Source organism: Trichomycterus rosablanca, chromosome 4 (genome assembly GCF_030014385.1).
Source record: "Trichomycterus rosablanca isolate fTriRos1 chromosome 4, fTriRos1.hap1, whole genome shotgun sequence".
NCBI classification, from domain to species: Eukaryota; Metazoa; Chordata; class Actinopteri; order Siluriformes; family Trichomycteridae; genus Trichomycterus; species Trichomycterus rosablanca.
Window position 1 is genome coordinate 2,022,196 of NC_085991.1, and position 22,100 is coordinate 2,044,295.

At 42.9% G+C, this 22,100-nt stretch overlaps 1 protein-coding gene across 1 annotated transcript; it reads right to left on the reverse strand.

Moving 5' to 3' along the window:
* Positions 1 to 1,438: 1,438 nt before the first annotated feature.
* sgip1b (SH3GL interacting endocytic adaptor 1b) lies at positions 1,439 to 21,148 on the reverse strand. Its single transcript, XM_062992903.1, has 24 exons — positions 21,081 to 21,148; positions 19,127 to 19,357; positions 17,533 to 17,596; positions 16,475 to 16,499; positions 15,820 to 15,876; positions 15,602 to 15,659; positions 14,470 to 14,642; positions 14,358 to 14,369; positions 13,910 to 13,921; positions 13,075 to 13,099; positions 11,006 to 11,081; positions 10,825 to 10,901; positions 10,622 to 10,702; positions 10,469 to 10,543; positions 7,386 to 7,994; positions 6,211 to 6,353; positions 5,826 to 5,964; positions 5,621 to 5,732; positions 4,897 to 5,052; positions 4,497 to 4,629; positions 3,988 to 4,190; positions 2,548 to 2,612; positions 2,294 to 2,458; positions 1,439 to 1,526 (listed from the first exon to the last, which is right to left on the reverse strand). Exons 2-24 carry the CDS (start codon positions 19,134 to 19,136, stop codon positions 1,504 to 1,506), a joined length of 2,493 nt encoding a protein of 830 aa, XP_062848973.1. The 5' UTR covers positions 19,137 to 19,357; positions 21,081 to 21,148; the 3' UTR covers positions 1,439 to 1,503.
* Positions 21,149 to 22,100: the final 952 nt, after the last annotated feature.

Consider the following 22,100-nt stretch of genomic DNA (forward strand, 5'->3'; position numbering starts at 1 on the left):
ACGGTAAACAGTTGAAACTACAGAACGCTGCATCCTGGACACGAACGCCGCGTCTCTTATTAATCAATAACAGTTTAAATCAGGAAACGTTCAGCATCGCTTTTTTTCTTTACACGAGAAATGAAATTTCTTGAGATGTACCGGAGTGTCAGTAACATCACGTCTGCTTTTAATTCTCACAGACGAAACAAATTCACCTCAGACAAAACAACAACATCAAAGTTCATCGGTTCAAATAATGAATCCTTTACTGTCGGGTTCTGTTTCTACACCCTCATGAAAGTATTTATTGATGTTATTTAGAACGCTGCTTGCAATCAGGAGAACAAGAACGGTCCTTGTTTGATTGACACCTGCTTGGACCAATCACGGACAAGGAGCTTCGTTGATTCGCATCGCTGCACAATCTTTCCATAATATCATATGGAGCTCAAGAGCGCCATCGAGTCCAGATACACCGATCAGCCATAACATTAAAACCACCTCCTTGTTGCTACACTCACTGTCCATTTAATCAGCTCCACTTACCATATAGAATCACTTTGTAGTTCTACAATTACTGACTGTAGTCCATCTGTTTCATCCTGTTCTTCAATGGTCAGGACCCCCACAGAGCAGGTATTATTTAGGTGGTGGATGATTCTCAGCACTGCAGTGACACTGACATGGTGCTGGTGTGTTAGTGTGTGTTGTGCTGGTATGAGTGGATCAGACACAGCAGCGCTGCTGGAGTTTTTAAACACCGTGTCCACTCACTGTCCACTCTATTAGACACTCCTACCTAGTCGGTCCACCTTGTAGATGTAAAGTCAGAGACGATCGCTCATCTATTGCTGCTGTTTGAGCCGGTCATCTTCTAGACCTTCATCAGTGGTCACAGGACGATGCCCACGGGGCGCTGTGGGCTGGATGTTTTTGGTTGGTGGACGATTCTCAGTCCAGCAGTGACAGTGAGGTGTTTAAAAACTCCAGCAGCGCTGCTGTGTCTGATCCACTCATACCCGCACAACACACACTAACACACCACCACCATGTCAGTGTCACTGCAGTGCTGAGAATGATCCACCACCTAAATAATACCTGCTCTGTGGTGGTCCTGTGGGGGTCCTGACCATTGAAGAACAGCATGAAAGGGAGCTAACAAAGCATGTAGAGGAACAGATGGACTACAGTCAGTAATTGTAGAACTACAAAGTGCTTCTATTTAGTAAGTAGAGCTGTAGAAACAAGGAGGTGGTTTTAATGTTATGGCTGATCGGTGTAGTCAGTCACATGATTTGTAAAATTGCCTCCTTGCATAAATTAGACGCTGTATTGCATTTGTCCTGAAATTATCTGCTTGTCTACACACACACACACACACACACACACACTGATGACGATATTCTCCGCTGGAGAGACGCTAGCTGTGTTAGGAATTAAAAACGTCTTTTTTTAGTGTTTAATCAGAACACGTCCGCACTGTGCCGGGGGTCGTCGCGGCTCTCGTTCAGAGGCGCAGCGTCAGTTATCCGCCAAATATTTACCTGTAGAGCAAAGAAAAACGTCTATAAGAGCAGACAAAGCATCTCCGATCAGTCTGTATATGGATTATATGGGCAAAAGTATTGGGACGCTGGTTCTAAACACGGAATTCATGTGTTTTCAACACAGCAGTTGCTCACAGGTGTAATAAATCAGTCATATAAAGGCTGAACAGTTTAGGGAAGGTCCTTTCCTGATCCAGCATGACTGTGCTCTACTGGGCCGACCTCAGTTCACCCTTAGCTGAAACCTGTGTAGGTTCTGGCAAAGGTATGTGGACACCAAGTATGGGGAAGCATCACTGCTGGAAGCCTGGTAGCCTGCACTGAACACATCTGGGGTGAATTAGAATGCTGACTGTGAGTCAAGGCTTCTCGTCCAACATCAGTGCCTGACCTCTCAAACATCTTTTGACACAGACGCACTCCAAAAGACTTTCCAGAGGAATGGAGACTGTTATAGCTGCCTATTAATGCAATAGGATGAAATATGATGTCCGACATGCTTACGGTCGGGTGCCATACTTAACAGCTTTGGAACACTGAAGCGTCCAGCTGTACAAATGCTCTTTTGTGCTATTGAATGGACACAAGTTCCCACAGACATACTTCAAAGTCTTCTGAGAAGGCTGTTGTTCTAGCTGAAATGATCACACAGAAGTCACTTTGTTTTAATAGCATTTGTTTTTCAAATATGACGTCCGACAAGCTCATATTGAGGCGTCCAAATACTTTTGACATCATTATGTATTATTTCTGGAGAAACAAACCTGTGGAGAACCTCTTCTTGACCAGTGAGAGTCTGTATCCGGTCCCCAGGAGCTGGAAGTCGCAGCCGGACAGCGTGGTCCCCTCACTGGTGAACTGTACCGCTAACTGGGACGGTTTACTGGGTCTGTCAGCCAGCTGGAAACGACCCAGCAGCGCCCCCACTCCTGAAATACACACAGTACGCCGCGCTCAGATAAATCAGAACAGACGAGTAGCTCGGCCCGTTTCAGAGCAGGTTCAAACGCTGGTTTACCTCCGTTCTCTGATTTCTGTGAGAGTTCGGAGATCTTCCAGAGTATCTTCTGCGTCTCGGGGTTCCTGAAGGAAAGAAACAGCAACAGGTTCATGGAGAAGGTGCTCCGAGATGGAATGTACACATTATGGTAAATGTTTTTTATGATTTGTGGACACCATCGGTAAATACTGACCCCCTCCATTAGGCTAATGCCCAAAAAATGTATACACACTGCAGTTCAGATTTAAAAAAGGGCATAAATAATCACTACTGAAGTACGTTATCAGTGAGGGGGGCTTGTGGGGTGTGGCTACTGCCTGGTGTAAAGAAGTGGTCAGCACAGAGAGGTTTCAGCCTGCTCAGAGCCTTGACTTGAACCCACTGAACACCTTGGGTCAGGATGAATTGGAACACTGATTGTGAGCCATGCCGTCTACATTAGTGCCTGACCGCATCGATGCTTTTGACTAAACAGGCAAATTCCCACAGACACGCTCCAAAACACTGTAGAAACATTTCAATGGCTTCAAGGTCCGTGTCCTTTCAGTGTGAGGTTTGCATGTTCTCCCCATGTCCACTGAGTTTGATAGTAAAAACCTAAACTGATGAATCTTGTGTAAGCAGTAATTATCTGTCCTGTCATAAATGTAACTAAAATGTGTAAAACACGACGTTAAAATTCTAATAAATAAAATATAAAGATAAAACAGAATCTTAAAAACTTTAGCGCGGATTGGCTGATGTAAAACGATAACTGAATCGTGATTGGCTCAGGTTACAGAAAGACCCGCCTCTTCTAGGCTGCCTGACTAGAAGCCATAACATTAAAACCACCTCCTTGTTTCTACACTCACTGTCCATTTTATCAGCTCCACTTACCATATAGAAGCACTTTGTAGTTCTACAATTACTGACTGTAGTCCATCTGTTTCTCTACATACTTTGTTACCCCCTTTCACCCTGTTCTTCAATGGTCAGGACCCCCACAGAGCAGGTATTATTTAGGTGGTAGAGTGGACGGTGAGTGGACACGGTATTTAAAAACTCCAGCAGCGCTGCTGTGTCCGATCCATTCATACCAGCACAACACACACTAACACACCACCACCATGTCAGTGTCACTGCAGTCCACCACCTAAATAATACCTGCTCTGTGGGGGTCCTGACCATTGAAGAACAGCATGAAAGGGGGATAACAAAGCATGCAGAGAAACAGATGGACTACAGTCAGTGATTGTAGAACTACAAAGTGCTTCTATATGGTAAGTGGAGCTGATAACATGGACAGTGAGTGTAGAAACACGGAGGTGGTTTTAATGTTATGGCTGATCGGTGTGTATTATAACATGTTTTTCTGGGTTTAAAAGCGGGTGGGGTGGCACCCTGGCGCCCCCTGGTGTCCACCACTATAATTTATTACCAGTCAGAGTGCACATCTTTATAACCTCAGATTCTCACCAGGTTGCGGGTGGCAGCATCGCCTGCAGTTTGGTCACGCCACCGTCCACGGGCACCAGGAAGTGGATGTTGGTGAGAGGCGCCGGGTTGTTCATGGCCTCGGCGTTGTACTTGTAATCTATCCTGAGGTCGGTGCTGCTGGCATCGCCGCGCCAGCTCAGCGCCAGGTTCAGCGGAGTCGACTGGATGCCTTTTGTGGAAACCTGAGCGATGAAACACATGTAGAACGTAGTTCACACAGTTCAGGCAAAAGTATGTGGACACCCTGATTATTTATTGACTTTGGGTGGCAACAGAGCTCTAGTAGCCTGTACTGAACACCTCTGGGGTGAATTAGATTGCTCAAACATCTCAAACATTCTTCGACACAGACACACCCCACAATCTGATGAGTGGAGACTGTTAGAGCTGCGTATTAATGCAATATGATGGAACATGAAGCTCAACCAGCTTATATTTGAGTGTCCACATACTTTCAGCCATCATGCAAGTGGTAGAAATTTTGGTACCTGGTACTTCAGCATGTCCACGTTGTAGTAGGTGGCCTGTGGCCGCTGATCCGCCACTTTCTTCAAATGAGCCATGAGGTTTGGCATGTTCACCCAGAACTCTTTGGAGTCGGAGACGGCGGGCGTGGTGTCGCTGCACACAGACAGAGATACAGAACCTTCGCTGTTGAGAGTCGCTGAGGAGACGCCCGGTGGTGGGCGGAGGTCACATGTCCACATGTCCATCCACGTTTACATTCAAGGGTACAAAAGTGTACACCACTATACAGCCAGAAATAAGTGGACACCTAAAACAAGTGCATCTCTTTACACAGACGCATTGAACCTGATAATTAGAAGCGGCGTCCACATACTTTTGGCCGTACAGTGATACAGCAGCAGTGTGTGTGAGAGATCCTACCAGCAGAGGAGCTGAGGGTTGGGAAGGACCTGCTCCAGCCGGCCGTAGTGACTGATGGTGAAGGTCAGAACCGGAGCGCTGGGCTGGTTGGAGAAGTGTCTGGTGATGCCAGCTGGGAAGGACAGAACCATCTCGCCCGTTATCCTCACCACACACCTAAAGGGAGACACGGCGGGGGTCAGTCTGGCTCACGAACCTAGTCGTGAACCTAATCCTGCGAGGACCAGAGGGTCAGAATGCAACGTTACCCACAAGTCAGCTGAAAGTAAGCATGTACATCCTAGTCTGTGAAGAGTTTGGATTTTCCAGGCTGTAGGACTCCACCGAACCCCAGTGAGAGTTTTATTGAGAGGAGGAACCTCAAAGTCCTAAAATATTTGCTGCTTCATGACCTAAACAACTTGTAGTTATAAAAGGAACTTCTTATAAGGCAGTTAAGGTACTGGACTTGTAATCGAAAGGTCACTGGTTCAAGCCCCACTACAGCCAGATTGCCACCGTTGGGCCCTTGAGCAAGGCCCTTAACCCTCAATTGCTTAGACTGTATACTGTCACAGTACTGTAAGTCACTTTGGATAAAAAGCGTCCGCGAAATGCTACAAATGTAAACGTCTTGAGAAGAATGTGAAGTCATCTGTCCGTGTGCTGAGGCTGAGGCACGAGTAAGCTCGAATATTAGCACCTTTTTGTTGTTGTTTGGCATGTTCTGCGGTGCAGTGCGTACCTGCTGGGGTCGGCTCCTTTGAAGTACGCGTTGATGGTCTCGGTGAAGGCGGCGGCCACGGGCAGCGTGTCCTGTGGACCCATGGTGAGGGGACTGGGCCCTCGCGAACAGGCTAGAACACACACAGCGCCGGTCAGAAAGAGGTCAGAGGAAATCGTTCTCTTCTAGGCACAAACGGTCCTATTCCAGACGTCTGGAAACGTACCCGAGACGGTGAGGTTGAACTCGCGGGCCAGCGTCGGCGTGGACGCGGCGGAGGAAATAGACGAGCTGCTCTCGGCGCGGGCCAGAGGGGCAAAAGGAGGAGGACTCCACGAGTGCACAGGGGGGCTGAAGGACCACGCCTGAGAGAACAAGTACAACCGGCTTAACATCTCTGTGTCAAAGAAATGATACTAAACCACCATGGGTTACAGGTACGTTAGGTGGCCAAAAGTATATGGACACCTGACCATAAGCTCGTCAGTGCTGTTGGGCGAGAAGATCTGGCTTGCAGTCAGGGTTCAAAAATCGGTAAAGAGCGGTGTCCAGATACTATTGGCCATCGTAGCCTTGAACGAGCTGAATGAAAGTGAACAACTGGTTCGTACCAGGTCCGCCACGCTGGGTTTGCCGGGCGGAAGTTTGGGCCGTGACGATGGCCGGGGTGGCAGCGACGATGGCCGGGGTGGCAGCGGTGGGACGGGGCTTCCCGATGACAGGGGCGTGGCAGGACGTGCAGGCGACGAAGGTCCTGAGGGGAGTCAAAAAAAGATAAACTAAGATAACAGAAGATAAGAGTCTTTAATTACCCCACAGGAGGAAAATTTGCACCGTTACAGCAGCTTCAAGAGTATAAAGATATAAAATGTTTATACAAGTACGAGGGATCTTCAAAAAGTTTCCGCACTTCCGCACATATTTTTCATGTTGTGATGATGTGAGAGCGGCGGCACATCAGTGGCTACGAGCTCAACCAAAAACATGTTTTGCTGACTGCATTAAAAAGTTGGTGGGACTTAATATTAATATAAAAAAAAAAAAAATAGAAACATAAAAATAAAAATAGAAAAATACAAATAGAAAAAAAAAAATTGAAACAGAAAAAATTTTAAAAAGAAATATAAAAATAAAAAATATACAAATAAAAATCTAATATAAAAAACAAAAATAGAAATATAAAAAATAAAAATATAAATATAAAAAAATAGAAATATATATAAAAAAAATTTTTTTTATATAAAAAAATATATATAAAAAAATAGAAATATAAAAAGTAAAAGAAATATAAAAAATAAAAGAAATATAAAAAAATAAAAATAAAAAAATAGAAATAAAAAAAGTATAAATAAAATAAAGTATAAAAAGTATAAATATAAATATATATAAAAAGATAAAATTACAAAAAAAAACAGTTTAAAATTTTTTTAAAGGTATTTTTTACATCTGTTCGTTTTCTGTGACTGAATGATCAGAAGCTTTTCTTCTCCTCTCACTGTTGACCCTCATCATCCGCCTTGGTTCAGCTCTGCTTTGATCTTTGACCCCCTCTAGTTGGCAGAACTGGCAAAGCGCTACCAAAACTGTGGCACAGACGGAGTGATTTTTCCTTTGTGGTTAGAAGATTTGGAGATTTATTTATTTATTCATCTTTTGCAAATTTGGAACAATGTTTGCCTCTCTAACCGTCCTCCTCACCGTGCATGAAAGCAAAACAAAACTGTGTCTCTATCTAGGGTGCCAATCATTTTGGAACTGACTGTAAAACATTTATGGAAACACTTACTGCTACCCGGCCCCGGCGATGCCACCATGCTCCTGTAGGTGAGAGGGGGCAGGGGCGGCGGAGTGCCACGCAAACCCGGCGTCCCAAAGTCCCTGGGCGAGGTGGAGAGCATTTGGATTTCCTCTCTCAGCCCGACGGAGTCCGGCGTCCTCCTGGCTTCGTCTCGCGGTGGAACGCTGGGCAGAGGGGGCATGCCGGGGCTGGCAGGGGCGAAAGGGATGTCGGGGGAGGACCCAGAGGAACAAGACGGGGCGTCTGCGGGCGAGTCCGGGGGCGGAGGCGGAGGAGGGGAGTCGGGTGGAGGTATAGGATGTAAGGGAGGAGGGGATAAGGTAGGCAGGGAGGTAGGGGACGCGTCCTCGAACGAGGATGACAGGGGCGGGGAAGGGGCGGGCTCATCGGGGGGCGGCGGCCTGGCCGGCGATCCATCGCCGAAGCAGACCCAGCTGGACTGTGCGACCTCCGATACTGGTTTGGGCGTGTCCGCAGGGGCGAAGACGTTGTCCAGGTCCGGGGGAGCGGGTCCGGCCGTGGGGTCCGACAGCAGGACGCCCCGAGGGACGGAGGACGAGACGTCGTCTCTCACGCTGGGGACGACGCTGTAATAACCTGCCCGAAAACACGCCAGTCAGATCACAGACCTGCACGACACGCTGCACGGCCAAAAGTATACGGACACCTGAACACAAATCTGTAACACGACTGTCGGGATTCCTGTCCAGAGGTTTTAGAAATAAGGAAAAGTGCTGAGCTTGGGCTGGAGTGTTGGACGACAAGGCCTGGCTCGCAGTCTGCATTCCGATTCATCCCACACGTGTCTGATAGGTCTCTGTGAGCAAAAACATTCATTCATTTTCTGTATTATGACTGCTTTATCCCGGTCAGGGTCACAGTGGGTGCAATTCACTGGACGAAAGGTAGGAAACACCCTGGACAGGTCGCCACTCCATCATAGGGCAAACACACCCACACCCACAAACACACACACACAAACACACACACACACACAAACACACACACACACAAACACAAAACACACACACATACCCACACACACAAACACACACACACACACACACAAACCCATAAACACATACCCACAAACACACACACACACACACACACACACACAAACACAACCACACACAAACACAAAACACACACCCACACCCACAAACACACACACACAAACACAAACACACACACACACACAAACACAACCACACACAAACACAAAACACACACACATACCCACACACACAAACACACACACACACACACAAACCCATAAACACATACCCACAAACACACACACACACACACACACACACACAAACACACACACACACACACAAACACAAACCCATAAACACATACCCACAAACACACACACAAACACACACACACACAAACACACACACATACCCACACACACAAACACACACACACACACAAACCCATGAACACATATCCACAAACACACTTACACACACAAACACACACACACACAAACACAAAACACACACACATACCCATAAACACATACCCACAAACACACACACACACAAACACAACCACACACAAACACACACACACAAACACAACCACACACAAACACAAAACACACACACACACCCACACACACAAACACACACACACACACAAACCCATAAACACATACCCACAAACACACACACACACACAAACACAAAACACACACACACACACACAAACACACACACACACACGCACAAAACACACACACAATATACACAAACACAAGCACAAGCACAAACACACACACACACCCACAACCACAAACATACACACCCACAAACACAACCACAAACACACACAAACATACACACATACACACCCACAAACACACACAAACATACACACATACACACCCACAAACACAGCCACACACAAACACAACCACACACGCACAAAAACACACCCACACAAACACCCCCCCCCCCCCACACACACACACACACAAAAAAAAACCACACAAACACACTAACATACACACACACAAAAAAAACCCACACAAACACACTAACATACACACACACAAACACAAACACACATACACACACCTTTATTGGGCAATTTTGTACCTCCAATTAACCTGACTGAACGTCTTTGGACTGTGGGAAAAAAACGGAGCGCACACACAGTGGAGAACATGCAAACTCCACACAGAAAGAACCCAGATGGCTCCACCTGGGATTCGAACCCAGGACCTTCTTGCTGTGAGGCGACAGTGCTACCCACCGAGCCATCGTGCCGCCCTGAGTAAAAATTTTATGCATTTAATGCAGCACTCGGCTTTGTGGGTGATGCTGAGCTGTTGCTGCTCCTAGATCAGGTTCTCGTATGAGGAACCCAAATCCAAACGTCAATCCTAAGCAAGCACTTCTCATCCAACTCCAGCCCTACTTCGCAAACGCTCCTCTGACCGAATGCCCACAATTTCCAACAGACCCACAAGAGTGGAGACTGTCAAAGGCGCAAAAGAGGGGCCAATTCCATATTAACACCAACGGATTTGGAATGGGATCTCCGACAAGCTCATGGTTAGGTGTCCACATACTTCTGACCGTGCATTGTTTAAGCATTATAGATTGTAAGAGTGCATTCACATGAGAAGCAGCGGTGACCTTTTTAAAGCTCCTCCAATGAGACGAACTGTTTAATATGAGGCGGTAAAATCGACTCAGGTCGTACGAACGACGTTTAACGTGACTTACTGTAGTAAAACAGCGAGTGAGGAATGTGATTAGTGGAGGAACTTATGAGCAGTAATAATGAAGAGAAGTTTAGTGCTCCTGTCTCCTTCTTTTACTACATTAAACCACGTTAAGCTTTATTTGGAACCAGAAGCGTTTTAGACTCTGGGAGAAGCTGATTCTGATTCTCATGATTCCTCAGAAGCTGGAGCTGTAACACAAGTTTAAAAGTGAAACAGGGAGGAAAATCCAGATGAACACAGATACATGTGGAGCTGTAACCCTGGATCTGACGCTTCTCATGTGAATGCACCCTGAAGCTCGTTTGGCTTCCGTATCGGTTCCTACCCGAGGATTCCAGCGAGCTGGATCTGTACGTGGGTGGAGTAGCAGAGATGTTTTTGGGAGGAAGAGGGGGTGGGTCTGTAGGAACAGAGACGTCATTAAAAATGTGTATTTATTAAAGATCTGAGCGTGGGTGCTGGACGAGGGATCACACACCTCCTGTCGGGAAGCATCTGGTTGACGGGGACGTGTTCCGGGGAACTGACCCACACCACAGCGCCGGCTCCGCTACGAAGACTGAACGCAGAGAGGGAAAACGTCGTCCAATCAGAACAGTTTATTCATTTTTTGTGAATTAGCAATCTGGGCTAATGTGCTATTCTCTAAAGTTAAAGGGAAACCATCACAACTTTAATTACCTTCTGAGTTGTGCACCTCGAAGTTCACCTCAAATGGAGGAATGAAGAAAGCGGCGGCGTTATCCGACGACCTTTTGCTGAAACAAAAAAAAAGAAGAGCAATACAGAACGATTAGCTAGGACTACTAGCTAGAACAATGCTAATGCTATGGTACTGTGTGAATGCTGGGTAGAAGCTAACCTCGGTGTTTCAGGCCCGGGCACTGGGGTCAGGGTCGGGGTGGGTGTGGAACGTCTCGGCCTGGCGATCTCCTCACCTGTGGAATAAGACACAAATACAGTCCTGCTCACCATTATTGGCCCCCCTTCATTTTTTGCATAACCTGTACAATATCTTCAGAAATAAATGGAAATGTACCAATTTTATATTATCAGGATTTTTTAATTGGAGGTCCAAAGTAATATAATGAAGAACATTGTTTTTCAGCTTACATGTTGTCATTTTAAAGAAGAAACAGAAAAAAACAGCATGTGCAGTAATAAAGGCACCCCTCCTTAATATTTGGTTGCACACCCTTTGGCAGTGATGACAGCCTCCAAACGTTTCTTGTAGCCATCTATAAGCTTCTTGCACTTCTCAGCTGGTATTTTCTCCCACTCTTCCTTTGCAGTTTGTTCGAGCTCTTGAATGTTTGCAGTGTTCTTTTTCCCCAATGACAGATTTCAGCTCACCCCACAGATTTTCAATGGGATTGAGATCAGGACTCATTGCTGGCCATTTTAAAACAGTCCATTTCTTCCTGTTCAACCATTCCTGCGTGCTTTTGGATGTGTGCTTTGGGTCTTTGTCTTGCTGGAGGACCCATGATCTTCGACTCAAACCAAGTTTTCTTACACTGGGTAGGACATTTCGCTCTAAAATCTCTTGATAATTCTCCAATTTCATGATTCCTGTGATACGGTCAAGGCCCCCAGTACCAGACGCAGCAAAACAGCCCCACAGCATTATGGATCATCCACCATGCTAAACTGTAGGTAGGGTGTTATTTTCCTTATACGCTTCATTGCGCCGTCTGTAAACAAACTGTTGGTGTGCATTGCCAAAAAGCTCTATTTTTGTTTCATCGGTCCACAGAACATTTTCCCAGAAGGATTGTGGTTTGTCCAGGTACTCTTTGGCAAAGTTGAGTCATTCCTTTTTATGTCTTTTCTTTAGCAATGGTTTCTTTCTTGGCCTTCGCCGATAAAGCTCTGCTTGGTTTAGTGTGCGCCGTATGGTACTTATTATAACCATGACCCCAGACTGTTCCAGGTTGGCCTTCAGGTCTTTGGATGTTTGACATGGTATTTTTTCCACCATTCGCACCAAACTTCGAAGACATCTCTCATCAATTTTCCTCTTCCCTCCACATCCAGGGAGGTTCTTGACTGTTCCATGCTTGGCAAACTTCTTAATAACATTGCACACTGTTGAAACAGAGATACCAAGGTCTTTGGAGATGGACTTATACCCTTTGGAGGTCTTGTGTTTGCTAATAATAGCACTTCTGATGTCCTCAGACAGCTCCTTAGTCTTCACCATTGTGACAAAGGAACAGGGAATAACATGTGGCTTTTTAAAACACTGAAGTCATCATTCATTGGGTAATTAATGTCACATGGGCACTGACAACTTATCACAGGTGATTCTCATTTGTGATTTAGCACAGGTGAGTCAAAATGTGTTTCCATACTGATTTACTGTAAAGGGTGCCAATACCAGTGCCACAGCAAGCTTTAGGTTTTTCTATTTTTTTCTCTCCCATTGTTTTTAGTTTTAAATGTTGTTTATCATTTGCTCTTTTGTATCAAACACAAGTTCTCTATAGAAAAAAGCTGTTACACTTGATTCATTTTTTTCCAGGAGATATTCCACATTATGTACTTAAACTTCATGGGTGCCAATAATGGTGAGCAGGACTGTACATGGTACAAAAATAACAGGCCGATTTCACAGCTCAGGACAGAAAGTCTGAGCACGTGCACACAGAGCTAACGGGAGCTGCTGTGTCCCAAAAACCATAGTATGTACCACATGGTGCTCGAAATGAACTCTCCACCAGTAGAGAGCTTCCTGTTTTGATCCCACTGTTAAAATGTTAGGTCAGTAGTATGTGGTTTGAGACGCAGCCCTCCAGCTCGTCGGCTGAAGCAGCGCCTCGTCTTTGACTCGTTTGGTTTCTGATCCGTTAAATTCTGGCTTGTTGGCTGAATTACAAACTTTGTTTTACTTATTTACTCATGTTAGTCAATGACAAACTGTTTACTCACTCGAGATGGTTCGTTTCAGCTGGCACTGTTAACAGAACAGAGGACAAAAAGTAAAGACAAATGCACACACACCAAAAAGAAAGAAAGAAATAATAATAATGATAATAATGAATTTAATTATAATATATAATAATTATAATAGCAACATATCACAATAATAATAATAACATATAATAATAATTACAATAATAATGCCAATAATTAAAATAAAAGTGTAATAAGAACATAATAATAATAGGAATACAACTAATGATAATAATTTTAATTATAATAAAATTATGTTAACAATAATAGTTAATAATAATAATAAAAATTATAATAATACTAACAATAACAACAAAAATAATAATAATAACAAAAAAAATTATAATAATAACAATAATAATAATAACAATAATAATAATAACAGTAATAATATAATAACAATAATAATAACAATAATGATAAAATAATAATAATAATAATAACAATAATAACAACAATAATATTAATAACATATATAAGAACATAATAATATTAATTATAATAACAGTATTAATCATGTTAATAATATTAATTATAATAATAATAATGAAAGTAAAAAATAGTGTTAGCAATAATATTAATAGTAAAAATATTATAACATAATAAGAAACAATAATATAACAATAACAAGAATAATAAAAAAAAATTATAACATAATAAAAACAATAAAAATAATAATAAAAAATAGAAATTTTGTTAACAATAATAATAATAATAATATTTATAATAAAAATATTATAACATAATAATACAAAATAATAATAATAATAATATTGAAAACAGATTTGTAAATCTCAGCCTGGTAACTTACCGGGCTGCGCCTCTGTGATGGCATGAAGGGACAAAAGAAAACGTGATCAGAAAGTGAATAATATCTTGGTTGGATTAGATTGATTACTGTTATGTTGTTGATCTGGGTGAGAATTTATAGTTTGTTCACAGTTTATAGAACTCCTGGACAAAAGAATCTGGACACTTGAGCATGAGCCTGTCAGATAAATGCGTGTGTGATCTTTTCTTCTATAAGAACAGCCATTCTTCTGAAAAGGCTTCTCACAGGACTTAGAAGTATGTCTGTGGGAATTTGTGCCCATTCAGACAAAAGATTCATCCCAAAGCTGTTCAGTGGTGCTGGTCTTTATAGAGCTTGCTTTGTGCACAGAGGCCTTTCTCTAAACTGTTGCTGCAAAGCTGGAAGGTGTCCCAATACTTTTGTCCATGTAGTGTAGAATATACAGCAGATTTATAACCAAACTCACCGGACTTTTCATCTGTTGCAGGACAAAATCAGGAGGAAAAGAAAAAAACAGATGTGAGATGATTTTAACAGTAAAGTTTCTGTATGTTCACAGCTGGATGTGTCGCTCCTACCAGAGGTGAGGTGCAGATGGCCAGCGTGCCCACAGAGGCCTTGAGCTCATCCATGGTGGGCACGGTACCGTTATCTGGTGCCAGGGGCTTGATTTTAATCTTGAACTTCTTGCCGGGCTCATCCTCGCCCTCCGACTCGCTGGAGGAGAAAAAGGTTTTGGCTTTGGCTGGAAGTGAAGCTCCATTAAGGAAAATCAGAAATCTGTGCACGTATACTGTATCTTATAATCCAAGTGTTCCTTCAGCTTTACAGGACCCTGGGTACACAGGACCCTGGGAACTCAGGACCCTTGGAACACAAAACACAGGGGAACATAGGACCCTTGGAACACAGGACCCTCGGAACATAAAATTTTCGGAAGACAGGACCCTGGGAACACAGGGCCCTGGGAACATAGGGCCCACGAAACACAGGACCCTGGGAACACAGGACCCTCAGAACATAGGTGCCTCAGAACATAGGACCCTTGGAACACAGGACCCGGAGAACATAGGACCCTTGGAACACAGAACCCTGGGAACACAGGACCCTCAGAACACAGGACCCTGGGAACACAGGACCCTCAGAACAAAGGACCCTGGGAACACAGGACCCTCAGAACACAGGACCCTCAGAACACAGGACCCTGGGAACACAGGACCCTCAGAACAAAGGACCCCCAGAACACAGGACCCTGGGAACACAGGACCCTCAGAACACAGGACCCTGGGAACATAGGACCCAGGGAACATAGGACCATAGAAACATAGGACCCTGGGAACATAAGGCCCTCGGAATATAGGACCCTGGGAACACAGGACCCTCGGAACATAGGTGCCTCAGAACACAGGACCTTTGGAACACAGGACCCTCGAAACATAGGACCCTGGGAAAATAGGACCCCGTGAACACAGGACCCTTGGAACATAAAGCTTTGGGAACACAGGATTCTGGTAGAAGAAGAATCTAAGAACATGTGATCCTGAGAGCACCAAACATACAGTGATGAGAACATAGAGCTGTAGGAGCGTACAACTTCAGGATCTTGGGAACAAACAGCTCTGGAAACATACACTATATAGCCAAAAGTATCTGGACACCTGACCATGAGCTTGTCGGCGTCCCATTTCAAAAACAGAGTTAAAAGGATATTTCCTGCCTGCTCTCCAGGTCTGATGCTGTACCCCTCGTCATCCACATCAGGGGAATTCTGGGAAACAGAACAGGAACAAAAGGTCGGTACACTGCACTCACCCATGCAACCATCCGTTATATACAAAAGTCTGTTTCAGGGTAGTAGAACCAGGCGCTTCGTTCTGAGCACAACACTGGTTTCCTTACTGGTGGTCTAATAACAGACATTCACTTACATATCGATCCCAGTCTATTTCACCGTAGAAGCCGTTCGGAGCCCCGTTTGCCTTTTTCTGTTAAAGAAACGAAGTGCTTATGAGCAAAAGCAAAACATTCATTCATTTTCTGTCTGTTTAACCACCGCTTTATCCTGGTCAGGGTCACGGTGGGTCTGATTTATTGGGGCAGAGGCAAAAAACACCCCTATAAAGGTTAACAGTCCACTGGACCCTCAGAACACAGAACTCTAGGATCTCTAGGAACATAGGACCCTGAGAACACAGGACCCTCTGAACATAGGACCCTGGGAACACAAGTCCCTGGGAACATAGGACCCTAAAAACATAAGGCCATCGGAACATAGGAGCCTCGGAACACACTACCCTCGGAACATAGGGACCTCTAGACATTCATTCATTGTCTGTTTAACCACCGCTTTATCCTAGTCAGGGTCGCGGTGGGTCTGATTTATTGGGCTAGAGGCAAAAAACACCTCATACAGGTTACCAGTCCATTACAGGGCATTTTCTAGTATTTCCAGTTAAGAGGAAAACAGAGCACCCAGAGGAAACCCACACAGACACGGGGAGAACATGCAAACGTCTTTCTGTCCGGTCTGGGGAAACCACCACTGTTCCTTCCGATATACTAAGAAAAACAAACTGTACTTACGGATTTCTCTTTATCTGGAGATCCCCTGGAATGAAATATAACATTTGATTTCATTATTTATGTAGAATTAATATTTACATGCACTTGAAATGGACGTGTACATAAAATAACCAAATCTGTAGCGACCATGAGCATGCTGGAAATACTATTCATAATATTTGTGGAGTGTGTCTGTGGGTATTTGTACCTCCTTTGTGCCTAATGTGGTTTATTTAGTAGTGTTAATTTTCCTCTAGTCGTCTAGTTAGTAACTGTATACCCACAAAGTTCAGTCGGTGAATGTACAGACCATATAGGTGCACCTTACACAGATCTATGTGTGTGTGTATAACATAATGCTATATAACATAAAACAATTACTTTTTCACAGGGTGATATAGGTGTTGTTTAACTTTTCCTAAAGATCTGAAATCAGTGACGGCGGGTCTGTCCGAAAACCGAGCGCTCTCTCTACACAGACGCATCTCACGTCATCCTACACTCCCGAGACGAGGGCGTGTCTAAATTCTTAGATCCCTTAAAATGCTCCTACTGAGGCGCCTTAATTCTGAGTGATGATCTGACTGAATGACGAGGGAGCGTCCGACGCCTCCTCAGCGCTGAGGGCAATCCCAGCATTCAGTGCGGCACGACTTTTCTCTCAAAGAACAACAAACATGGCGGAGGAATACAATGCGGAGCAACCAACGGAGTTCTTATCACATGTAAATAAACTCTCATTGATGTTTAATCTGTATAAAGGTGTAGTTATACAAGTGGAGTTTATTTGTAAATTCAGGCTCGTCAGGGACGGTTTAACCGTTTTCGGTACACGGAGGGAGACGTTAGCCGGCGTGCCAGCGGGTCGTCCTGTGAGGCTAACTGTGTTAGCTTAGTAAGCTAAAACTGCGGTAGTCTAAGTAGAGCGTCTAAATAATCTGCCTAATGAGCTCCATGTGTTATTAGAATCCTCTCTACTGAGGCAGCTGATCAGGAAGGCAGTAGGGAGCAGGGCGGGTCACTAGGTTTTCGAACAAACCCATTAAGTCAACTATAGCACCAACAATCATGTCACTCACGTGGAATCAGTGTCCTTCTCTCTCCTGCGTAACCCGAACGCCTTCCGGGTTCGCTTCTTCAGTCCTGAAGAGGAAAAATCCAGAAACAACAGGAGTCAGACAGTCAGATCATATATAACACATACAACACACTGCTTCTCAGTGCTCCCAGCCACCTTTTTTAACACTGTAACTGCAAAAATACAAAACTTTTGCTCATCGTAGCCAGATAACTCGACCGTTGCTTCATATGACCACAACTCCCCTCCAGGGGGCTTTTATTTTGTCCATGTGATCCACAACACAGAATACATCAGAAGTCAGATGTTTACAGTCACGTTCTTAATAAGGGACATAAATATCATACCAAACTTGGGATACATTTATAGAACAGCCTTTTAATTACTAGAGTAATTATGATTATTGGTAACTTCCCCATGCCCATATAAATAGGGCTAATAAACAAAAGCAGTTCAGTGGAAGTAAGTCTACAAGGGTCTGTATGGGACCTCAGAAAGGAAGTCGTAGTGTTTTTTATCCATGTCTTTCAGTAAACCATAACAACAAGCAGTTACGGTTTATTAAGCAGCTTTTAATGCAGAGGATTTTATTCGTATGGCAGCTTCCAAATCCATTCACATTTTCTGCATTTAGCAGATGCTTTTATCCAGCAACTGAGGCTTAAGGGCCCAACAGTGGCAATCTGGCAGCGATAGGGCTTGAACCAGCGACTTTCTGCTTAATACTTCAGCACCTTAACCTCTAGGCTACAGGCTACAATTGCCCTAATCCATGGAGATTTAAAGATCGCTAGATTTATGGACAGTAAACATCATGACGGACGTATTCACTGCTGCACACATTACAAAGGCGTGGCTGCGGAGGAAGAGGGTACGGGTACTGGACTGGCCTGCCTGCAGTCCTAACCTTAACACATCTTAAGACGTGTTTGCAAGAAGAACGAGACAAAATAACAGCTGAAACACTAAATCACTTGGTCTCCTCGGTGCCAAAACGTCTCGTAAGTGTGGTGAAAAGGAACGGTAACATTACAAAGCGGTATATCTCAGGTTCATCTTCCATTGCAATGCTTGTGGCTCACTACTTTTAAACTAGCCCTATGTATATGGGCATGGGGAAGTTACCGGTAATCATAATTACTCTTGTAATTAAAAGGCTATTCCCTAAATTTATCCCAAACTTGGTATGATATTTATGTCCCTTAGAAGTGCCTGTAAACATCTGACTTCTGATGTATTTACCAAAACGATTTTAGGTGCTATCAGGTGCAGGTATGTGTTAACTACCTCTCAGTTACCTCCCAGCTCAACTTGTGGTCCAAACATGTCCTGGTAAATAATGCAAACCTATTTTATCCCCAAACTTCACCTTAAATGTGTCCTGCACTGCATGGTACCGGGTAATGAATGAGGTTTTATTAATCCTGCATCACACCAGTGTGTTTACACCAGCACCAACCCATCAGCTCATGGGCTCATTAGTGCAGAACCTGATGCCTGCAGATCAGCTGAACAGATTATAGACAGAAATGAGCATTTTAATGAAGGATGAGCTTCTGGAAGATGGTATGAAGGTTAAGGTGGCAGAGCTTCACCTTCCATCATGGTTGCAGCAGCTTCTCATTCCACCGGAGCGACACCGAGACGCACTGAGACCGAAAACAGGGACCGGATCCGGGTTCTTTCTTCTCTTTAATCCTCCTGCAGTGCTGGATAAATCAGTTCATCAGGACACACTCACACACGGGAGCCTTCATCACCATCATCACCATCATCATGTCTCGGAGCTCAGAACCGCTGCTGCTGATGCTCATGATGACGGGATGCTGCTGAGAGAACACAGAGGCCAGGACGTGACACACAGACCTGATCCCAAACCGATTAGTCTGGAACAGATAGTGCACTACAGAGGGTGCACATGATATTCATTCCTACACTCTGTAGGGCGTTTATACAGGGAGGAAGGAGCTGTTTAGAACGCAACCCGTGTTTGTGTCGAAAATCACACCCGGTTTCTTCACTAGCGCCTCCTAGTGTATAATAATAATAATAATAATAATAATAATAAAAACTAAAACAATAATTATAACAATATAATGTGATAAATAATAGTAAATGATAGATGACAAAAAACAGTAATAGTAACAATAATACATATTAACAATAATAAAACCAACAATAAAAATAATAATAGTAATAATAACAACAATAATAAATAACTGAATAAAAATAAAAATAATAAATCTTAAGAGCAATAACAATTATAAAAACAAACAAAGAACAACATACAAAGAAACTAATAAAAATTAACAATAATATAACAGCATTAATAAAAATTATAGATAAAAACATAATACATATTAACAATAGCGATAATAAAAACAAACAACAGGGCAGCACAGTGGCTCGGTGGGTAGCACTGTCATCTCACAGCAAAAAGGTCCTGGGTTGGATCCCCAGCTGAGGCGGTCTGGGTCCTTTCTGTTTGGAGTTTGCATGTTCTCCCCGTGTCCGCGTGGGTTTCCTCCGGGAGCTCCAATATAATTATAATAATAATAACGACAATAATAATAAAGTAAAAACATTATTATCAATATTTATGTATTATTTTGTTTCAAGTTTGTTTGTTAAGTGTAACAATGTGTGTATTTTTGTTAATGTTAATTATAATAACAATAATGACAATAATAATAATAATAATAATAATAATAATAATAATAATAATAATAATAATAATACGTATTATAATAATAATGCCATATTATATTATTTTATTTTCAAATTTTGATATGACAGTGACAACCAGGCAACGAAAAGGGTTTTTCAATGCTGCAGGACTATTATTATATATAATGTGTGTGTGTGTGTGTGTGTGTGTGTGTGTGTGTGTGTGTGTTTTATTTGTGTATATATTTACATTTTACATTACATATTTACATTAGTTCCACTGCTTAGAGCGGCACGGTAGCACGGTGGGTAGCACTGTCGCCTCACAGCAAGAAGGTCCTGGGTTCGATCCCCAGGTGGAGCGGTCCGGGTCCTTTCTGTGTGGAGTTTGCATGTTCTCCCCATGTCTGTGTGGGTTTCCTCCGGAAGCTCCGGTTTCCTCCCACAGTCCAAAAACGTGCAAGTGAGGTGAATTGAAGATACTAAATTGTCCATGAGTGTGTTTGACTTTAAACTTGTGAACTGATGAATCTTGTGTGAAGAGTAACTACTGTTTCCTGTCATGAATGTAACCAAAGTGTAAAACATGACGTTAAAATCCTAATAAACAAACAAGTGTGTGTGTGTGTGTGTGTGTTTAACAGTTGTGGTGCTATTAAAGCGTTTAGGCTAGTAATTGAAGTTAATAATTATATAATATTATTAATAAACGTTTAATAACCTGAACTAAAAACTGTGTTCATATTTCTAAATCTGGTTAATCTCATGATGACGTCAGCCACTCTATACACTCCACTCGGTCACTTGGGCTGAATCCCAAATTCCACACGATCCCTATATAGGCGCAATCAATTAAATGTAAAACAGCGGAATCATACTCACTATTTAGTGCACTACGTATTAAAAAAAATACTTTTTTGGGACTCGACCCGGTGCTGACGGTTAGCTTAAATCTGTCGGGGTTTTTTTTTAAAGAGGCGTTTGTTTGTTATCTGGTTGAAGGTTTCGGGTTGACATTTAAAAAGAACGTTTTGATTGTCAGGTTCTGTTGTAGTTACACCCGAAACGAAACACTGTTGTATTGAAAACAACACCTGGGTTTGACTAGCAAGGGGTGGAAGCCCGTTGGTTGCCATGGCTACGGCTAAGAAGCACTAGGGAGTTAGTTAGTTAGAATCTTTATTTCGGTTTTTTTTAACATGTGTACATTCATATTGTTTATGGGTGATTCTTCAATTGCGGGCTCTTTTGAGCATATTAACTTTTGAAAAATAAAATTAGGAATAATTTGGTTTTAATTAGGTCAAGATAATGCTAGAGCAAAGACTTAATGATGGCTACAATTGAGTTTATATAGAATTTTAATATTTCATATTTATTTGCGAAGTGGCAGCAAAATGTCATTATGTGTTGGTAATGACGTGTTGCGGTAATTACTTTTTAAAGAAAAAAACTAGATAGGCCATGGATTTGCTAGAGCTAGTCAACAGCTAGTACAAGATGCACTTTAAATACATATAAATAATGTGTACATTTCTTTTTTTTTTGTAAAGTACTGCCATACTGATGTAAATGGTAATGACGCTGAATAAATATACTCTATGATCATACATGATTAAATTACTATAATATGACATATGTATAATAGATACTTAAAATTGACGTTTGGAGGACGAGCAAAGTAAGAATTTCATTGTGCAGTGTAACTGCTGTTTCCTCTGTGCACATGACAATAAAACTCTTGAATCTGGAATTACTTATATTAAAATAGTTTTAAGTTATTTTATTTCCCTCCCAGCTAGTCAATGAAATCTGAAGGCAATATTTTACATTTTCAATTAAATTTCAGGTCTTCTGCAGACACTTTATCCACTTGCACTTAAGAAAGGTGATCATCGGTCT

What these genes read in the sequence shown, in the direction of transcription:
- sgip1b (XM_062992903.1), bottom strand. An exon ending in CAGATGCTTCCCGACAGGAG is followed by an intron (nt 10,544 to 10,621) that starts GTGTGTGATCCC and finishes CTGTTCCTACAG; the next exon opens with ACCCACCCCCTCTTCCTCCC. An exon ending in CAAGAAGAGGTTCTCCACAG is followed by an intron (nt 1,527 to 2,293) that starts GTTTGTTTCTCC and finishes TTTGCTCTACAG; the next exon opens with GTAAATATTTGGCGGATAAC.